Source organism: Ochotona curzoniae, unplaced genomic scaffold (genome assembly GCF_017591425.1).
Source record: "Ochotona curzoniae isolate NIBS_2020 unplaced genomic scaffold, NIBS_Ocur_1.0 contig_4501, whole genome shotgun sequence".
Taxonomy (NCBI): Eukaryota; Metazoa; Chordata; class Mammalia; order Lagomorpha; family Ochotonidae; genus Ochotona; species Ochotona curzoniae.
The window spans coordinates 5,340,482-5,359,942 of NW_024466307.1; the positions used below are offsets into that span (position 1 = coordinate 5,340,482).

Genomic DNA, 19,461 nt, shown 5'->3' on the forward strand with positions numbered 1-19,461 from the left:
TAAAAGAAGGACAGTAACTTGCCTGTAATTTCTTCATGTTTTTCCAGTATTGCAATGATTCTGCTTGTGGTAAATGACTATGCAGAACTCTGTATTTAAAATTATTAATTTTAATAATTTCATAATTCCTGTTTTCAGTTTCTTAAAAGGAGATATGTTCATTGTTCATAATGAATTAGAAGATGGATGGATGTGGGTAACAAATCTAAGAACAGATGAGCAAGGCCTTATCGTTGAAGACTTAGTCGAAGAAGTGGTAAGTTTTGTTCTTTTCAACTTGGGATCCTAAATATTTTGTAAGAATTTGAACAACTTCGTAATTGAGGAAACTATGAATAATTCCTCTTTAAGGACTTTTTAAGAAATTTTGCATTGATATGTTAATACTTTCAGTAATTACTGCTTATTTGTAAATAAAATAGCCATGCCAACTTGTTATAATATGTAAGTGCCAGTTTTCAGAAAGTTTTCTTGAATTTCTGTGGATTACAATTTTGTAGTTTTTATTAACCTCTTAGTCTTACTCATAACTGAAATTGTTTCAGATTTCAGCGTATATTTGGTTTTAGGGGTTTTTTGTTGCTTAAGATTTATTTATTTTACTTGAATGAGTTAATAGGGAGTGAGAGATATCTCTCATCCACTGGTTCACTACTCAAATAGTCCGAAACCAGGAGCTTTGGGTCTTCAATGTGGGTGCAGGTGTCCAAAGCCTTGGACCATCCTCTGCTGCCTTCCCAAGCCATTAGCAGGGAGCTGGATCAGAAGTAGAATATCTGAGATTCGAACTAGTATATATGGGATGTTGGCACTGCAAGGTGAAGACTGGCCTGATAAGCTACTGCACCAACCTCCAGATTCTTTATCTTCCAAATGTATAGTTTTCTAGCAACCTTGGAAAAATTAGTTTATAATCCTCATTATCACACACTGTTCAGTCTTTTTAACTCCTCCTTTTGCTGCCATTACATAATTTGTTATTAATCATCTCATTGTACAAATGATCACATGTGTATTTTTAAATAATGTCAACATTTTAGCAATATTTGTGCATCAAAGATAGGGTTTGGTACTACCAGGATATGCCAAACATTACAATTTTGGAATTCTTTCCTCGGATTTGTCTAGCATGAGGGATGGCTTTTTGTTTTGTAGTTCTCAAAGGCACTGTTTTTAAATTACACTATGGATTGGTAACATTTTGAAACCCATGCTCTGATTTTCTCTAGAAAGAAAGCAGCAGAGAATATTTTGTGTGTGTGTGTGTGTGTGTGTGTGTGTGTGTATTTTAAATTATTGGCCTATTGTGGCAGTCAGATCTTGTGCAGAAGAAAAACATACTGAGGAAAGACGGGAGGGGCTAAGGAAGTGATGTAATATATTCCACACTCATAGTCACATAGAAGAGTTGGTTAATACTCCTAATTGTTGGATTAATAGTCTGCACCTAATAGTGGGAGAGATACTTACTACATATAGGCAAGAAGTATTGAAGCGAAGACAGCTTATTCCCTTTGTTGATTTTCCCACAGATTTTGTCTTTTAAAAAAATATTTAAAAAGGGAGTTCAGGGAATACAGTTAAAACCTCAGTGTTGTGTTTTCATCTCGCTATACCATCCTCTTCCAGATCCTGATTACTTAGAGGAAATTACAGTATAGTTAAACTACCCTTGATCTCTTAGAATTCTAGATCAGATATAATAAGATAAGCTGTAATAAGGGTAATTGAATAGTGCCTAGTGTTGGCAGAAAAATACTAATTAACAGCCCAGTCTAGGATAAGGAGACATGAAAAACAATGTGGGTTAAGAGCTCAGTATAAATGAGCAGTGTGGAATGGCTGCTAAAATGAATATGACCCTACCTGGATTACTAGTGAGAGAGTGTCAAGTCGGAGTGCTGAACCCGTTTTGTTCCAATTTAGAGTGATTTTTGAAAATGGGATTCATTAAAAGATGTCAATTTCTTGTAGGTTGAAAAGTCATTTGGATCTTATCTAGATTGTGAATATATTCCAAGCAATTGTGTTAATGGTTGGATTTAAGTTTCCCCTATTGAATTTAGATTACTGTTCTTTAAGAGCCTTTATAAATTTCAGAAAATGTTTGAGGGTGAATTTTTGTGTGTGTGTGATTTGCTATTGTACCCCACTGCTTTTAATTGTCTGCACTGAAAAAAAAATAGGCATTGGTTAGATGTTGTTGAGGGAATCATGCCTCTCTATTTTCCATCTTCCTTTTTAATGCCTGCCTTGTAAAATGTGATTCCTTTTTAAGTGACTCAGTTGAGCTGTCACACCTTTATAGAGGCTTTATGTCTGTAGATTCTCTTGGGGCTAACTTGTGTCATATGTTCATATAACACTTTGTGACGTCTATTTTGCATCATGTGAAATTCTTGTGTAACAAATATGTGAATTTCTTTGGATTTTTGAAGAAAGTATATTATTTGAAAGGGAAATGACAGAAAAGTATCAGAGGGACAGACAGAAATCTTCCATCTGCTGGTTCACTCCCCAGATTACTACAGTAGCCATGTCTAGGCTGAGCTGAAGCTGGGGACCAGGAACTTCTAGGTCTACCATGTGCTGTCTGAGGCCCAAGCAGGTGGCCCAAACTCAGCTGCTTTTCTAGGCACTGGAGCAGAACCAGGAGTGTAAGCAGAGCTGCCCGCATTTAAACCAGCAGTCTGGTGTGTGGTGGCAACTTCGCATGCTGCAGCTTAACCCAGCACACTTCAGTGCTAGCCTTCTATTCAGTTCAGAGGTGTTTTTTTTTTTTTTTCATGCTACCTTGGATATGGTAGGTATTTTGTGACTGCTTTTAATTTGGTTAGATATTTAAATGAGTGAGGACAAAATTGAGAATTAAATACATGTGTAGTTAATTGGTTTTTTATTCTTCACTGTGTGTTCAGTGGAAATTCAGCGCCAGGTGTTATGTTAGGACAGCAAATAACTCAGTGAAATGTGTACTCAGCATTGTCCCATGCTTGTAATGATTGTTTGTGGTGGTGGATATTAACCAAGAATGACTAAGACCTTAAGATGTTTATAGCCGCTTTCTGGTACACACTAATGCATCTCAAAAATGGAAATAGAGAAAAAAAAAGGATAATAAAAAGGATGCCTTTTCTATACTTCTGTTTTTAGGAGTTCTACATATCTGGGGAGATTGCATTTCAGATGGTTGGTTTCTTGTAGCGTGTAGTAAGAAGTGACTAGAAAGAACAGGCTGCAGTGGTAGGGAGTGTGGAGAAGCCTGTCGCTGGCTCTGTGTGACCTCCTGCAGATGTGTACAGATAGTTGGGGACATCAGATGAGCAACATTTGTTTTGGTAAGGGACATGGGTTGTAGAATGAGGACTTTATTGATAACAAGGAGATGTTACAAGTTTAGTTTAAAGAATTTGTTTTAATTGTGTTTTATCAAAATGCAGGCAAGCTTCCGTGGTGAACCCAGGCTGGAGTTGGGGAGTGGGGCTGGGACAGAGAGGTCAGCTCTGTCTGTACAGTTTAGCAAAAAGGGGAGGGGATGTGAAGGAGCAAAGGCAGCAAGTGAAGGGAAGAGTAAAGGAGAGTGATGGAAACACGACTGGGACAGATCTTTCCTTGCATGAGGATAAATATTAAGGACAATGTGGTTGGAAGTACATTTTTAAGTTTTAGTAAAAGGAGATAGTTAATTGTATAATATACTCTCTTAATGTTTTCCCTTTAGGGTCGAGAAGAAGATCCACATGAAGGCAAAATGTAAGTTTGTGTTAATTTTAAAGGAAAAAATATAGTAAACCTACTGATTACAAAGCTAAATGTTTTCTCAATATACTTAATTTTTTTAATTTGGTCCAGAGAAGATCTAAATATTTTCTTAGGGACTTTGATAAAGTCTTATTTTTAAAACCAAGAGTGGTGACCTACATTTGGATTGGTGTACAGAAATGTTTCACCCAACTGAAGACTTTCTGATAAATATTACATGAATAACATTATTGTTACAATTTCTCATATTTTCTTTTATTGTAAGCACATCTTTAATAAATTTTACAGTTCAGGTTTTTGTTGTCAACTGTCATGTCATTTACATTTACAACAATGCCACAATCATTTTTTGAAATGATGTTTTTATTTTTTAAAATAAAGATTTTTAAAAATTTTCTTGAAAGAGTTAGAGAAAGAGACAGAGACATAGAGATCTTCCATCCACTGTCTCAGTCTCCAGATGGCTGACAGCCAGGGTTAGGCAGGCCAAAACCAGGAGCCTGGAATGTCCCCCATGGGGTTCAAGGCCCCACTTACTTGGGCACCCTGGCAGGGAGCTGCATCAGAACAGCGCATCCGGGGCTCCAGCCAGCACCCATGTAGGATGTAGATGCCACATGCTGGGCCCTAACTCCTTAGTTTAAGAAGACAAAAGATAAAGTATGTTAGTAGTTTAATAGGTACTGCTTCAAACAAAAAATGAACACTGTCCTTTTCCTTGAGTTTGTCAGGTTGGTATAGTTCCATGCTCATCACTCAGTCTACTCTCAGGTTTTTTTTTTTTTTAAGATTTATTTATTTTTATTACAAAGTCAGATATACAGAGAGGAGGAGAGACAGAGAGGAAGATCTTCCGTCTGATGATTCACTCCCCAAGTGAGCGCAACGGCTGGTGCTGTGCCAATCTGAAGTTGGGAACCAGGAACCTCTTCCGGGTCTCCCACACAGGTGCAGGGTCCCAAAGCTTTCCCAGGCCACAAGCAGGGAGCTGGATGGGAAGTGGAGCTGCTGGGATTAGAACCGGCGCCCATATGGGATTCCAGCCTGGGTTCAAGGCAAGGACTTAAGCTGCTAGGTCACCACGCTGCCAGGCCCTACTCTCAGGTTTTCATAGAGAATGCATAAGCCTCATGATTTCATTTGAGAAGACGACTTCCTATATGGCATAGGAAATTGTTTTGAGAGCAATATGAAAAATGAATTTGTCACTTTACAAGGAAGTGGGCTTACCTTCACTTGCCTTTGTACTCTCTGCCCCCACCCATACTGCCTCTCAACTGAAAAATGAAAAAGAGCCAGCTATGAAGCAAATCAGGATCAAAATTGTTGCCATTTTTACTCATAATTGCTATGAAAATTGTAGCTTGTATTCATTCCTAATGTTTTACACTTTGTTGCAATTGAGTATGTTTACTAATTGTAACAAGCTACAGCAATCGGATAATTTGATCAGTTGTATTTTCAGTTTGGATTTGTTGCTTAGTTTTGATCTTAAGGTAACAGCAAAACAGCTTTTGATTTCTATATGTATTAATTTGCTCTCTTTTTAAGATGGTTCCACGGGAAGATTTCCAAACAAGAAGCTTATAATTTACTAATGACAGGTACGTACTTCTACTTTTTCCAATGTCTTCATTTTAAAGAGTAAAAAAGTTAAACATTTATCGTGCTGTTTTGCCTTTACTCTTCAGTTAACGTTCATGGATATTTTAATGTCTTACAGAGTTCTCAGAAGTTGGTGTTTTAGAGTATAGTTGAAACAAACCTGTTATAAAACAAAGGGGTGCTGCCTTGGCTACCTTGTCCCCTTGGTCTCTCGTTTCTTCTGCGTGTTTGTGCACGTTTTCTGTCTGCGTTTCTCGCGGCACGTGCCCAGGATGGCACCGTGCACTGCGTTTGTTAGTGTATGTAGTGGGAATCGCTGCATATGTGCAGGTAGAAAGTTTCATTTGTTCTCTTTAATGGCGATAAACACTCCAACTAAACTAACCTAGCGCCTCTTGGAGATATATTGTGTCGTTTTTATCCTTCGTCCAGTTAACTGTAGCAAACTAACATTCTCAAATTTGTCTTTGTGAACTGGCGGAATTATATAATTGGATGTTACTTAGAATCTATTAATTTCCATGTTTGCCAAAATTTGTGGTTATAGAGAAAAGTGAAAATTGGCTGCTATTGTATGTTACTTTAAACAAAAAGCCATTCTAAAACAAAAAGTCATATATTCTAACTAAGTATTTGGGCTGATTTAAGCACCACATAGTTTTTTAGTTAACTGTTATCTTACAAAAGTTTGAGCCAAGTTTAATTTGTAATGTGTAGCTCAAGACTCTTAGTTTTTGAAAGATGACTATTTAAAAATTTCTCTGTTCAGTAAAATAAATTCTGATGATGACAAGCCCAGGTGAGATCTGCGTGTTTGTCTCAGAGCAAAGGGCACTGTGCTTTAACACTTCACTCTTCCAGAGGATTAGAAGTGGTTTTTTAAGTGCTTAATTTTACTAAGCTATGTTAAATAGTTTTAAAAGCTAGAACATGGTAATTCAATATGGTAGTAGCAGAGACCAATTGTTAAACCAGAAATACAGCTTAGGAAATGGGAACAAAAGTGTGCATTTTAGTGACTTTGCTGAATTTTGGAAATTAGTTTAATTTTGAAACTTGTTGCTTTGGGTAGTCGAGTCATGCACTCTTGCTGTAGACATGTAAAGTTGAAAGAGGCTATCCTTCAGTTTTTTCCATTTATTTTCTTTTGGTCACAAGCCATTTTGAAAATCTACTAGTAGGTTTTTTCTTCCCTGAAAAATATACATAAGCATTTTTATATATAATTTTAGGTATAATTCCTGTTTTCCATTATACAAGAAATATGGTTTATTCTTTCAGCTTAGAAACAGATTCCTTTTATTCTAATTAACTTAAAACTTTTACAGCTTTTGTTTCCACTGTGTTTTCAGCTTTGAAGGTTGTTGTTTTTTAAAATTATTGTTATTGAAAACGTGTATATACATATATAGAGAGAGAAGGAGGGACAAAGAGAAAGATCTGTCTGCTGTTTCACTCCCCATGTGGCCACAGTGGCTGGAGCTGAGCCAATCCTGAGAACCCAGGAACTTCTGGGGTCTCCTCTGTGGGTGGGTACAGGGTCCCGAGGCTCTGGGCCATCCTCAGCTGCTTTCCCAGGCCACAAGCAGGGAGCTGGATGGAAAGCCGGGAAGCCGGGAAGCCGGGACATGAACCAGCACCCAAGTAGGATCCTGACGGTGCATGCAAGGCGAGGACTTTAGCCATGAGGCTACTGCACTGGACCCTGAAATACTTAATGTGAAAATATTTATGATAATTTGCTTCTGCATTTCTTTATAGGATTGGGGCTGTTGTGTGAAATATAGTACATGAACACTGATTTTGATAATTCCACAAATATCTTAGTCTACCTTTGTAAACTTTATATTTTTATTAGTCATTACTTTAAACTTAACTGAAAACACTGATTGGTCTGTCCTAAACAGAACTGATTTTAATTTTTAGAATCTTATTAAGGAAATTACTAGCAGAATAAAACAGTTTTAGCAATATATGCTAGCCGCAGTGTTTATTCTTCCTAATTTATGACAAATATAGACATTGTTGAGCAGAATTAATTGCTGTAAAATTTCTGCTTTGCATGTTTATGTCATTAAGCTGGTAAGACAGAGAAACAGAATGAATACTTGCAAATCCCAAATTAGAAAATACAGATCTTGTCTTAGAAGACAAAAAGTTATTGGTGAAAATTTCCGTGTTTATTTTGTGTGCTTTTTTTATTACACTGTTTAACTCCCTTTCTTTTTAACTTTATAATTAGGAAATAAAACTAACAGCTTAATTTTTACAGTTGGCCAAGTCTGCAGTTTTCTTGTGAGGCCCTCAGATAATACTCCTGGGGATTATTCACTTTATTTTCGGACCAATGAAAACATTCAACGATTTAAAATATGCCCAACACCAAATAATCAGTTTATGATGGGAGGTCGATATTACAACAGGTAAGTCATGAGAATGTTTAGTTACCTTTTGTCAAATAATTGAGATGTTTGGTTCTATATTACATTGGATTTACATCTATATTGAAAGTTCCTAGCTTCTTAAAAGTATAACATTTAATGTAATTAATGATAGCCATGTCTATGAATTTGCTAATGACAAACATCAAAGTTTATGTAATTTTAGAAATTGTATATGCTGATTAAACACATGCTAGTAAAATGACCTTAACCATTGTTTCACAACGTTGATCTTCAGCGTTCTTAAAGTGTATTGTATGTGAAATAATAGTAAACTTCTTTCTTAAGAAAGATTAAATTTTGTTCTGATGCTGTCAAAATGGCCTTTTTTTAGTTCTTGAAACAAAGACTTCCGCTTCAACATTAATGTTAGTAATAGTTTAGTAGTAATTCCCAGGAAAGATGTACTTTTGTGATTGTTATTATTTATATACATTTATGGAAAATAAGATTACTCAGTATATCTAATGCTGCCATTCTTTGCTGTCATAGCCCATTTCCTCCTGCTTCTCCACCATCCTTCCCTGCTGTCACCTGATGTCCTGTCTTTTCCTACCTAAGTGCATCTGATACAACAACGTGGAAACGTTCCAAAACAAGCATTAGTTTACCTGAATTTTGCTTCGTAAATAAATGTGATTTTTTTTTTTTTTTTTTTTTACTATTTCATCTCAGGATCTCAGAAATGCTCTTATGTCAAAAGGAAAAAAAAAAGGGTAGACTGCAAATAATTTTTACAGTTTATGATGACTCTTTATTCTTCTAAAATAACATGACTCACATTCACTTTTTCTGTTTATGTTCACATTATTTGCCTTAAAAAAAACCCTGATGATCTTGGTAACAGGATTTATGTATTTTTATATATTGCAGTTTTGTAAGATTATGTCAATATAGTAATTTTCATTTTAACAGCATTGGGGACATCATAGATCATTATCGAAAAGAACAGATTGTTGAAGGGTATTATCTAAAGGACCCTGTGCCAATGCAGGTCAGTGTTTTGGCTTTTTTCACAATTAAAAATCTTTAGTTTTAAAATCCACTCTGATGGTTGCTGTGTTTACTCATGTAATTAGAATTGAATAAAAATTAAAGCTTCAGATTATTCGGGTTATTTCAGAATAATAATTGTAAGAGAATCTCTTAGTGTTTGTATATGTTGATTCTAGATAATTAGCAGTCTTTGGTGGCTTTTTGAGAATAAACAGTATTGCCAAGTTGCACTAAGTCAAGGAATGAGTTTGCTGGAGGCAAAATTGGAAGAAACAGGGATAAATCACAGCCAAGCTTATCTAGGTAAGCTTGGTAAGTAAAGAAAAAAATAAACATAATTATAGATGAGGATTAGGGCCAAAAGAATTTTAAACTATGTTTTGTTTTTCCCTTTAGTTGCCTATAGTAGTGTGATTGAGAGTTTGATCATGCGTGCATCCTTTGACTAAAGTTTGGCAAAAAGCCGAGTGGTCGTGGGATGGGGTGGAGGGGCAGGGAGATGGATGGCCGCACTCTCACATGTACAGATTCTGGAGAGAACACGAAGTGAATGCAGTCCAGGTCGGAAGAGAAATTGACTGGCCTTTGTTTCCTTTTCATCGTGTATGGAGTTGTCGGGGAGCAGGCAGTGGGAATTAGAAAAGGGGATTAAGGCTGTTCCCATGTAGGAAATGAAGGTGTTGATATCTCAGGTGTATAGGGAATCATCCAAGAGGTTTTTGGTACCCAGTTAAAGTTGTATGATGATGTCTTTAATGTCTCTAGTGTCTTAATTTTTTTTGTCCTCTTTACAAGTTTTTTTTTTTTTTTGGTGGTTATATGTATAGTCTGTTGCAGTGACTGAAGGGAAAAATCATTCTGAAACTGAACATGAATTCAAGAATCATCACAATTCTGTCACATTTTTAGTGTCTTAATTTTCTCATGCTTTTTTAGTAGAACGTAAGGCATGTGAACAGAGGTTTTGCTTCCTTTGGGCTGTTTCCTCCCCATGCTTGAAATAGTACCTGACATTAAGTCTTTAGTAGATGTTAATTGAATGAATAACTGCTCTCCAGCAGAACGCACCTACCATATCCTGCCTGTGTTGTGTTATATTGCAGTGTGAACTTTTCTCTTTGTCAGTCTCTGTGGAAATTCTCAGTTAAAAATCATCCCAACTTTCACTTTCTGGTTGACAACCTCTTAATAACTAGTCAACACAAATCAGCCATTTTTGTTGGTAGTTCTGATCTGTAAAACATGGTAAAAGCAACAATATAAGGTAGTATTCACTTTCTAGAAGGGTGTTTTTTATTAGGAGTCAGAAGAGCCTTTACCTCCATATAGATTGTATCAGAATACCACTGTTACATTCCTAATTCAATGGCTGTTTGAGTTAGTGAAAGTTTTGTTCCTAAGTTCATTAATATTTTCAACAAACTAATTTGAAAATTTTCCTATCCTGAATTTCTGCTTATAATTTTACAATTTAGTTTTTGTAGTTACAGAAATCAATTGCATGTTTTTAACGTTTTAGTTTTATATAAAGAGGACAAATTCCATGCTTCGTGTTTGCATCTTTAAGAAGATAATGCTTTGCAGCCTACTCTCTTTCACGTTCCCATCCTTCACCTCCTTTTAATTTTGTAATACACTTTCCGTTTACTTTAGAATCAGAAGCGCCATCTTCTACTAAATGAAGAACTCAAGTATAAAGTGAAGAACTGTTCCTCAGGAGTATAGACTATAGCTATAAACACAAGTTTCCAAATATCAGTCTAATTCATTTATGTTACTTTTTCTTGTACACTGTTAGACACAACAGATCAGAGAAAACATAGTTGTCTTTTGGAACTAATTTATTTCACTAATGGTAGTTGCATGTATTTTGTTGTGAAAGACAATAGAAAAGTTTCATTCTTCTAAGTGGTGTTCCATCATGCTTATATACCACACTTTGTTTACCCAGTAGTAACTTGATGGCATCTGGGTTGATTCCATATCTTAGCAATAGAGGATTGAGAGTTATTTCTTTTGGGTAGTTTCCCAAGCATAGGATGACTTCTAGGCCATGGTAGATAAATTTTCAGGTTTCTGGTTGTACTACTTTGTTCCCATAGCATGTATTAGAGTGCCCCTTGTTTCACATTCTTAACATTTGTTATAGTTTGATTTTTGGATGATAGTGCAAAAATCACACACACATACACATAGAGGTGTGTCTGTGTGCTGGTTCACTCCCCAAATGCTGGCAACAGCAGAATTGGGCCAGGCTGGAGACAAGGAACCTGGAACTCCATCTAGGTGATCCATGTGATCCAAGATTTTGTGCTACTGTCTGGAATGCTGCCTTCCAGGGAGTACATTAGCAAGATGCTGGCATTGGGATCAGAACTAGGACTCAAAGCCAGGCCCCCAGGATGGAGTGACGGCATGCCTAGTGACGTCCTAGCCTCTATGCTACATGCCTATCCTTGCAATGAAATATTAAGTGTTATAAGGTCACATTGAGAATGACCTAAATACTTAGTGTACCTCAGTCTTTCGTTGTTTCGAAGCTGAAATGAATTTCAGAATGTTGCCCTTTGCAGTTGTGCCTTAAAATGCATTGAATACCTAAAAATTACAGCTAATACTAATTATAAAACCATTTGTTTATTGCACAGAAAGTGTCATAGGAGAAGTTTAGAGAGTTAAAAACACTTACTGTTCTTCCAGTAGCATTCCACTCTGCTCTATTAGGGAAGAGACGAGCTGACTGTCTAGCAAAATAACATCAGTCCTGTGAGGTGACTTTAGTGTCCGCGGAGTCCCAGCAGTGTCAGCTTACCGCTGCACACAAATATTTGAGAAAACCTGTAGACAGCAAGGATTCTCTGCAAACCACACACCTCAATAGAAACAGTTCGCATTTTTCTGTACTATAAATTATTCACTTTAAAAGTACAGTAATCTTTTCTCTCAGCTTAATGAGGTTGACATTAGGACTGTTAGTGTTTGGGTGAAAGACCAAAATGGTGGAGTAAATGCCTTTAGGCATTAAGTAATCCCTGGCTGGACTCCTCTCTTCTTTATTCCCCCACCTTCTCACCTCCTTCTCTCACTCTAAATTGCATCTGGAATTTTAAGTCCCTCTTCTTCAGAATATATCTGCATATCGGGAATGTGAGTGAAGCTGACTCATCTCCATGCGTCTTCAGTTTGCCCGTTACACCTCACAGCTATAAGAGGGTTCCCTTTGAAATGAGTCAAATCATGTCCTTCCTGTTGAACCTTGGAAGATGTTCCAGATTTCATTCAGAGGAAAATGGAGTCTTTACAGTGGCAGTTATGTTAGTTATAGGAACTCTATCTGCTATTCCCCTCACTAAGCTTTTTTGCATTTGCTTTCGTGCTATTATTTGAAAAATGTGCTGGGTTCTTTTCATCTTTAGCATCTTTGCTATGTTTCTTAGGTTGGCTCAACATGATTTGCTCCTGACTATCTGTTTATCTGTCTTCAAGTTTTTGTGATTTTGTTCCCAAGTTAAATTCACAGTGTAAGTTAACTCTAGACACCTTACCTAAGACTGCAACATTCTGCTGCTTGAAAGGGGCTTAACCACCTTAGAACATTCAGTACAATTTATTTACTTTATCATTTCATTCCCTGGCATGAATATGGGCATACTCTAAAAGTCTAGGCAGTCTGGACTTAAAAGATAAGCTTTCACTGGTTTGTAAGTATTTAGAATCTATATATGATGTTGCATTAGGTTTTCCACGAACTTTTTGAAGAGCCCTTGTGTGAGTTCCATGAGGATCTGATTTGTTAACTGATGAATCGCAAGAGCTAGAACAAAGCCTGGCACTCGGAAAACATTTAATGAGTAAATTTATTACATGGAGTTTTTGTAGCCATAGCTTATAGTGAAGTTGGGCTTCAAGGGCCTAAATACCTGCTTTACTGAGAAAACTGCTTCGGCCTCTCACCAGATGGCCTAATTGCCTTGGAGAGGCATAGTTAAAAACCAAGGCCTCCCCATTCAGAACTGATGTTGAAGACAGGGAAGTTAAGGAATGTAGAAAAGAAATGGTCCCCACTATCTCACAATGATTTACTAACACTTGGAAAGTAAAGATACCTTCTTATGTATATTTTCTAATACATTGGAACATTTGAGTGTTTAAGGTCAGCATAACAGTTCTGCCTTAATGTTATTTTCTAAAGAGCTCTATATGTTGTCTTGAAACATTTAAACTTTAAAATACTGGTTTTGTAATCTATTTTAAGGGACAGACTACAAACATGTTCCATTCTACAACTGGTACTATCTACCATCTTTGAAAAGATGTCTGATTAACAAGTTTGCACTGTCAGCATCTGGATCCAATCCAGTGGCTTTTAGTTTTTTATCCTCTTAGGTCATTTTACATATAACTTACAGAAAAATAAAGGACTAACCCCAAAACAACTTCATTAGAAAATGTAATCAGAACTTAAATATAGCAAGTTTTGTTTCCCATTTTCTGGTACAGTCTTCCGTCCGTGAGGTGCTCGTACCTGGGAACTCTCCCCAGATAAATGCTGCCTGTAGGGTTTAGTCATTTCTCTCATGCCTATGCGTGCTCGGTTTTTCTTGCTTGTTATCAAATTGCAACTCCAAATTTAAGTCACTACTGGATTCTAGGTTACAAGTCTGTCCTTGTATTATTAGAATGCAGTACTTTGGAAAACTCCAAGGACTCATGATTTTGTTGGAGATTATAGTCTTCCTGAGTCCATAAGCAGCAACTATTTTTGCTTGGATTTGTAGAATTCTACTATTGTCAATTTTGTGAATTTTTAAGTTATCTACATTATGCATTCCTTTACTCAACTTTTATAACAAGCACAATGAACTTATGACTAGATACAAATCATATTAAGTAAATTTCGATCTAGCTCCCCTAAATTTAAGGAATGGTGATTTATGAATGGCCAACTTAATGAGATTGCTATATCCTGTATTTCTCTTGGAAATAGTATGGTTCATTCAGTGATTGTTGAATTTAGAGATTGAGTACATCACCAGCTGAAGTGTTACAGCCTGAGATTTTGCTTGTGAAAATCAGTTTTTCCATCACAATAGAATCCAGAGTGCTGTTCTTTTTTCCATTTGTCTTCTGATTTTTCTAGTAATTGTCAAACATCTTCCTCAGTATTTTCACTAGTGTCAGCGTAAAACCAAGAGTTTAATTCTCAACTGTTCTATCAAAGCTAATACAACAAAGATGGCTTTTTATTTTTTTCTAAGGTGTGGCATTACTTGGTAACAGTAAAAATGTGAAGTAGTGATGCAGTAGAGATAATTTATTCGTTGTGGAATTACATGTCAGGCTACGAGTTGGCAAAATTTTTCTGTAAAGGGCTAGACAGTAAAAGTTTTGTGTTGTGCGGTCCTTTCAGTCACCATCTCAACTATTGAATTTTGCCTGTGTAGTTGAAAGCAACCCAGACAATATGTAAATAAAACTTTATGTACGAAACAGGTACTGGACTAAAAGTCATAAAATGTAATCCTTGTACATACTGAGAACTCAAACTAAAAAAACAGGATTAAGTGCAGTGGATCCTGAAAATAAAACTGAAGATAGATTCTGGGAAGGCCCTCTTTATAGTTTACCTGACATTTTTTGTTATTGTTAAAGATTTGTTTTTATTTGAAAGGCAACCTTAAGGAGATAGAAGGAGAACAGAAGGAGAAGGTTCTCCATCAGATGGTTCACTCCCCAAATGGTCATCAGTGTTCCAAGGAGTTGGGTTTTCCTCCATTGCTGTCATAGGTCAGAAGCGGAGAGCTGGATCAGAAGTGGAGGAGCTGGATAGAGACTAACGCTCGGTGGGATGCTGGCCACAGGGAGGAGGATTAGTGTGCTGCTCCACCATGTGGCCCCCTGACATTTTGAAGGTTTTAGCTACTAATGTTAGCTCTGTTACAACATAAAGTATGCATTGCTTTTTTAAGATTTATTTTTGTTGGAGTGTGAGATTTACAGAGAGAAGAAACAGAGAAAAATGTTCTATCGGCTAGTTCACTCCCCAAGTGTTCACAACAGCCGGAGCTGAGCTGACCTGAAGCCAGGAGTCAGGAGCTTATTCCCAGTATCCCACGCAGATGCAGGGTCCCAAGGCTTTGGGTCATCTTTGACTGCTTTTGCAGGGAGGTGGATGGGAAGCTGGGCTGCTGGAACATGAACCAGTGCCCAAAAGGGGTCCTACCACATGCTAGGTGAGGACTCTAGCCACTAGGCTACTGTGCCAGGCCCATCCCCCCCCCCTTTTTTTAAAGATTATTTTTTATTGAAAAGACAGATTTACAGAGACGAAGATAAAGATGTGGCATTCACTGGTTTACTCCCCAAATGGCTTAAACAGTTGGAGCTGAGCCCATCTGAATTCAGGAGTCTCTTCCAGGTCTCCCATGTCGGTGCAGGGGCTCAGATAGAGCCATGCTTTACTGCTGTCCCAGGCCCTTAGTCAGGAACTCGATGGGAAATGGAGCAGCTGGGCCATGAACCAGTTCAGAGTAGGATGCAGGCACATGCAGGTAGAGGGATTAGCCTATTAAAAATGAGCATTTTCAAAGTCAAGCAAAAAAGGCAGGACCTTTGGGAGAGTTAAAACTTCACCCCTGACATACTTATAAAAGAATTGTACCATCATATTTGAATGCTGGTTACCGCACACGGTAAATACCCGGATGAGCTGCTAGGCCTCTCTTCTGTTTGGGTTTTGAATCTTTCCACATGTCTCAGTCCAGCTGGGTACACTTTTTATGTTCACTGTTTCCAGTTAAGATAGGACAGACTTATGTTTTTAAAATTAAATTAGTTGCGGTAAAATATACCAAAGCAAACTTTAGAATACATTGCATGTTCTAGAGAAATGGTAAAAAAAATCTTTGAGAAGATATTTGAAAGTAAACACTTAAAAATTTGTTATTGTATGTCTAGATTTAGTATTGCATGTATTCTATGTGGTCTTTAGCCAGCAAATTTTTAAATTGATAATTTTCCTTAATACTGAAGATTTATTCCAAAAGGATACTTTATTCTAAAATCAGGATCTTGAAGATTTTATCATAATGAAATCTTAGACCTTTGCTGCATTTCCATCAAGAATTCATAAAATAATTGTAATATTTTTGGAAATTCAGGATCAAGAGCAAGTACTCAACGATTCAGTTGATGGCAAGGAAATCTATAACACAATTCGTCGTAAAACAAAAGATGCCTTTTATAAAAATATTGTTAAGAAGGGTTACCTTCTGAAAAAGGGTGAGTAAGCCTTAAAGGTCAGAATTCAGTTTAATTCTTTTCCTAATGGCCTAGTTGATATAGAGTAACATGGTTTAATAGTTGCTGAGAAGTTTTTAGAGCTTACGTCTTCATATCCACTATCCACATGAAGTCCTCCCTTCCTGCAGAATTGTAGCAGAGTAAGCTTGCCGCTGACAGGTGTGCTCTGGAGCGTGCTGGGCGTCCGGATTGATTGATCGCCTTCTCTCCCTGTGCTGCCCCGCCCCCTACAGCAACCAGCACCTTCATGCTGTTGAAGTTTTCATAGATTTTCTTGAATTTGACATGTTAGAAAGTTAGGTGGGTGTTGATTAGAATAATTTTTTCCTTGAAGACCTGAATGACTCCAAGATGAATATTTGAATATTTTGATTATAGTGAAATCTCTGATAAAGGTATCATTAATTGTTGGAACTGATTAAAGTGGTAAAATGCATTTTTCTACAAATATGTTTTCATTACACAATATTTGGCACATTGATTAAGCTTGGAAATAAAAATTGAAGTACATACTTTTGGTAAGCAGTTTTTATGATTCTAACATATATGCTCACAGCTTATTGGTTAAAAGAAAAGGTGTTTTTTTTTTTTTAAACAGGAAAAGGAAAACGTTGGAAAAATTTATATTTTATTTTAGAGGGCAGTGATGCCCAACTTATTTATTTTGAAAGTGAAAAGCGAGCTACAAAACCAAAAGGATTAATAGACCTCAGTGTATGTTCGGTCTATGTTGTTCATGATAGTCTCTTCGGAAGGTAAGAAATTCATTCTATTCATTCTTTTTCTTTGAATTTTTAAAACAAAAATAATGTTCAGATTATTTCAGCTGATGGTGGATCAATTAGAGAAACCTAATATCATCTTCTAGAAATTTCAGATCTAAACGTAATTTTTGTGCATAAAATCCTTTGCTAAACTATAAAGTCTGCAGAATGCCGTGTCGTGTGGTGACCAGAGCCTGTCTCGCCGTTCCCTCCCTGTCCTCACCAAGTTTTGCAGTGACCTACTTCGGAGTCTTTCCACCTTTTCCTAATTTCATCACATTCTCCTGTTATGGTAATAGGCACACTGAGTTACACTATAAACCCTATGTAGCATGTTCCCAAGAAACTCGACTTTCAAAAGCAGTGATAATATGAAGATGAGAATATTTCAAATTTGAAGTACACATTTTTATCTTAAATTGAGCTCAGTCCTGAAAGTCCTAAGACAGTCACATTTTTGGTTCAGGCTTTCTTTAATAGTAATTTTCCACTTAGAATTTTTTCCATAATTACCTTTTATCCTAATCTATTAAAATGCAGATGTAATATTCCCCTTCCATATGTGCTTGTCACAAATGTAATATGAAAAAGTGGCCCTAAAATGAGTCTTGGAAGAGGGGTGTGAACATATCTGTATAGTTGATCAGAGCTTCCCAGACAGTGTGCCCTGCTTGTAGGTGTGCCTTGAGATGCTGATTCTTCTAAAATGCTGCAGAATTGCAACCGTTATTTAACATAATAAAAATATTTGCAAGGTTAGTTGGGAAGACAGCACATCTTTAAAAAGATATTTTACTATCTAATATTGAATTTGTGTACCAAATTATTTATAGTGCTTTACCACTGTTAGGTAATTACATTTGTTATATTTTGTTATCAGGGTATTTCTGGTCTTTTTCCAAGGGAATGCAAAAAAAAAAAGTAGATTAGTATATTTTGCCTCAATTTCATTTGTAACTTCTCTGTAATATCTTTTAAAATCAATATGTGCAATGCTTTGTAAAATTTATACTTTGATACAGTGGTAAGGTTTCAGTAATGCAGCCATGAAATTTTCTAGGATGTATGCAGCTAACATCTTACAATGTAACATGCAACAAAAAGGGTTTTCACTAAAAATTAGGATAGTTTTACATAAATTATGTATAATGATTGTTTTAAAGATTAGGGTAAGTGTTTTGATATTTTGATAAGCTCCTTTATAACTGTCTTGTTATTTTATAGGCCAAACTGTTTTCAGATAGTGGTTCAGCACTTTAGTGAAGAACATTACATATTTTACTTTGCAGGAGAAACTCCAGAACAAGCTGAGGTAAGATAAACTACTGTAAACCCATGTTTTACAGCTAGAATAGAAAAATGTTGTATTAAAAATAGACGTAAAAGGTTGCCTAAAAACTTTTAATTTTTAACAAATGAGAACTTTTTTTGTATAAAGGAAGAAATGCAGAAACACACTGAACAAAAACTCCATTTTAAACAGCCTTTAAATCTTGAATGAGGTGGAGTTCCGTGAGAATGCACGTTTGAAATCCTGTCTGTGGGCAGACCCTTGGTAGATACTCTCAGTACACGTTCAAGCGAAGTCAGGGTTGTGAAAAACCATTGTCATTTTTTAGTAGTTGAATCTCATGTTCAACAATTAAAGCTCTCAGTCATCAAGAGGAAAAATATCTTAGGAATTTTGTATAAACTTTATCCTCCACCCCTCCCCCAACTCTTCTGTACTTGTAACAGCCTTTTAAAGCAAAATGATGTGGGCACTGAATGTCCCTTCAAACATGTAAGTTTTGATTTAGTGATTCCTCTGCTATCAGTTGATCTGTGTGCAATTTATAACTTAGATCAAATAATTCTGTGAATGAAATGTTTTAAAAATGTTTTCTTTCAATCATAATTTTGTAGTTCTTGGTTATATTTTGTGCAAAATGGATACATTTCTGCTTCTACTCAGAATGTTCTTTAAAGGGTTAAGAGGAGCAAGGAAGTGGCTTTGCTGCAAAAAAACGTAATTTCCAAATCCTTGATCCTGAGGCAGGTGCTGTTAGGATTTTGCATCTTACTGCTGACCTGATGAATACGCCATTGTATTATTAGGCTCATAATTCAGTGTCATATCTCTGGTTTCCATAAAGCATCTCAGATATTTCATACATAATATACATACAGCTTTGTTTTGTAGAAACTTGTTTTTTTTTTTCCCCCTCATTTTTAGATGAGAGAAGGCAGGCTTGTAACACTGGACCAGAATATTGTTTTAAATGTTAGGGAAAAAAAAAATAGAAATTTAAGCTTCAGTCTCCTTTTATTTTACACTATTACTTATGTTCAAATAAGAATATCACACTTCATGACGTCTCACAGTGTTTTTGCTAGTCTGACTTAGGACATCTTCTGATTTCTACTTCCTTTTGGTTTTATTGGCATTTCCAATTTTCATTGATTTTTGGTGTGCTTTGTGCTTTCTCTTCAGTTTCTATAAGCTATGCTAATTTAATTTGCTGTGCTACAAGCACAGTTCAGATTTATAGAAACGTCAAGAAACTAAAGATGTAATTATAAAGCAGTAGTATGGAACCTTCCAGAAACCT

At 36.3% G+C, this 19,461-nt stretch overlaps 1 protein-coding gene across 5 annotated transcripts in view; it reads left to right on the forward strand.

Moving 5' to 3' along the window:
• The window catches only part of RASA1 (RAS p21 protein activator 1), a 74,375-nt gene that overhangs the window by 41,282 nt on the left and 13,632 nt on the right, over positions 1 to 19,461 (forward strand). For all 5 annotated transcript variants that reach the window (XM_040986011.1, XM_040986012.1, XM_040986007.1 and 2 more), the window contains 8 exons: positions 139 to 256; positions 3,722 to 3,753; positions 5,314 to 5,366; positions 7,640 to 7,790; positions 8,724 to 8,802; positions 15,965 to 16,085; positions 16,705 to 16,861; positions 18,095 to 18,182. In XM_040986011.1, the coding sequence (XP_040841945.1) occupies positions 139 to 256; positions 3,722 to 3,753; positions 5,314 to 5,366; positions 7,640 to 7,790; positions 8,724 to 8,802; positions 15,965 to 16,085; positions 16,705 to 16,861; positions 18,095 to 18,182 (799 nt within the window). The remainder of the gene's footprint in view (positions 1 to 138; positions 257 to 3,721; positions 3,754 to 5,313; positions 5,367 to 7,639; positions 7,791 to 8,723; positions 8,803 to 15,964; positions 16,086 to 16,704; positions 16,862 to 18,094; positions 18,183 to 19,461) is intronic.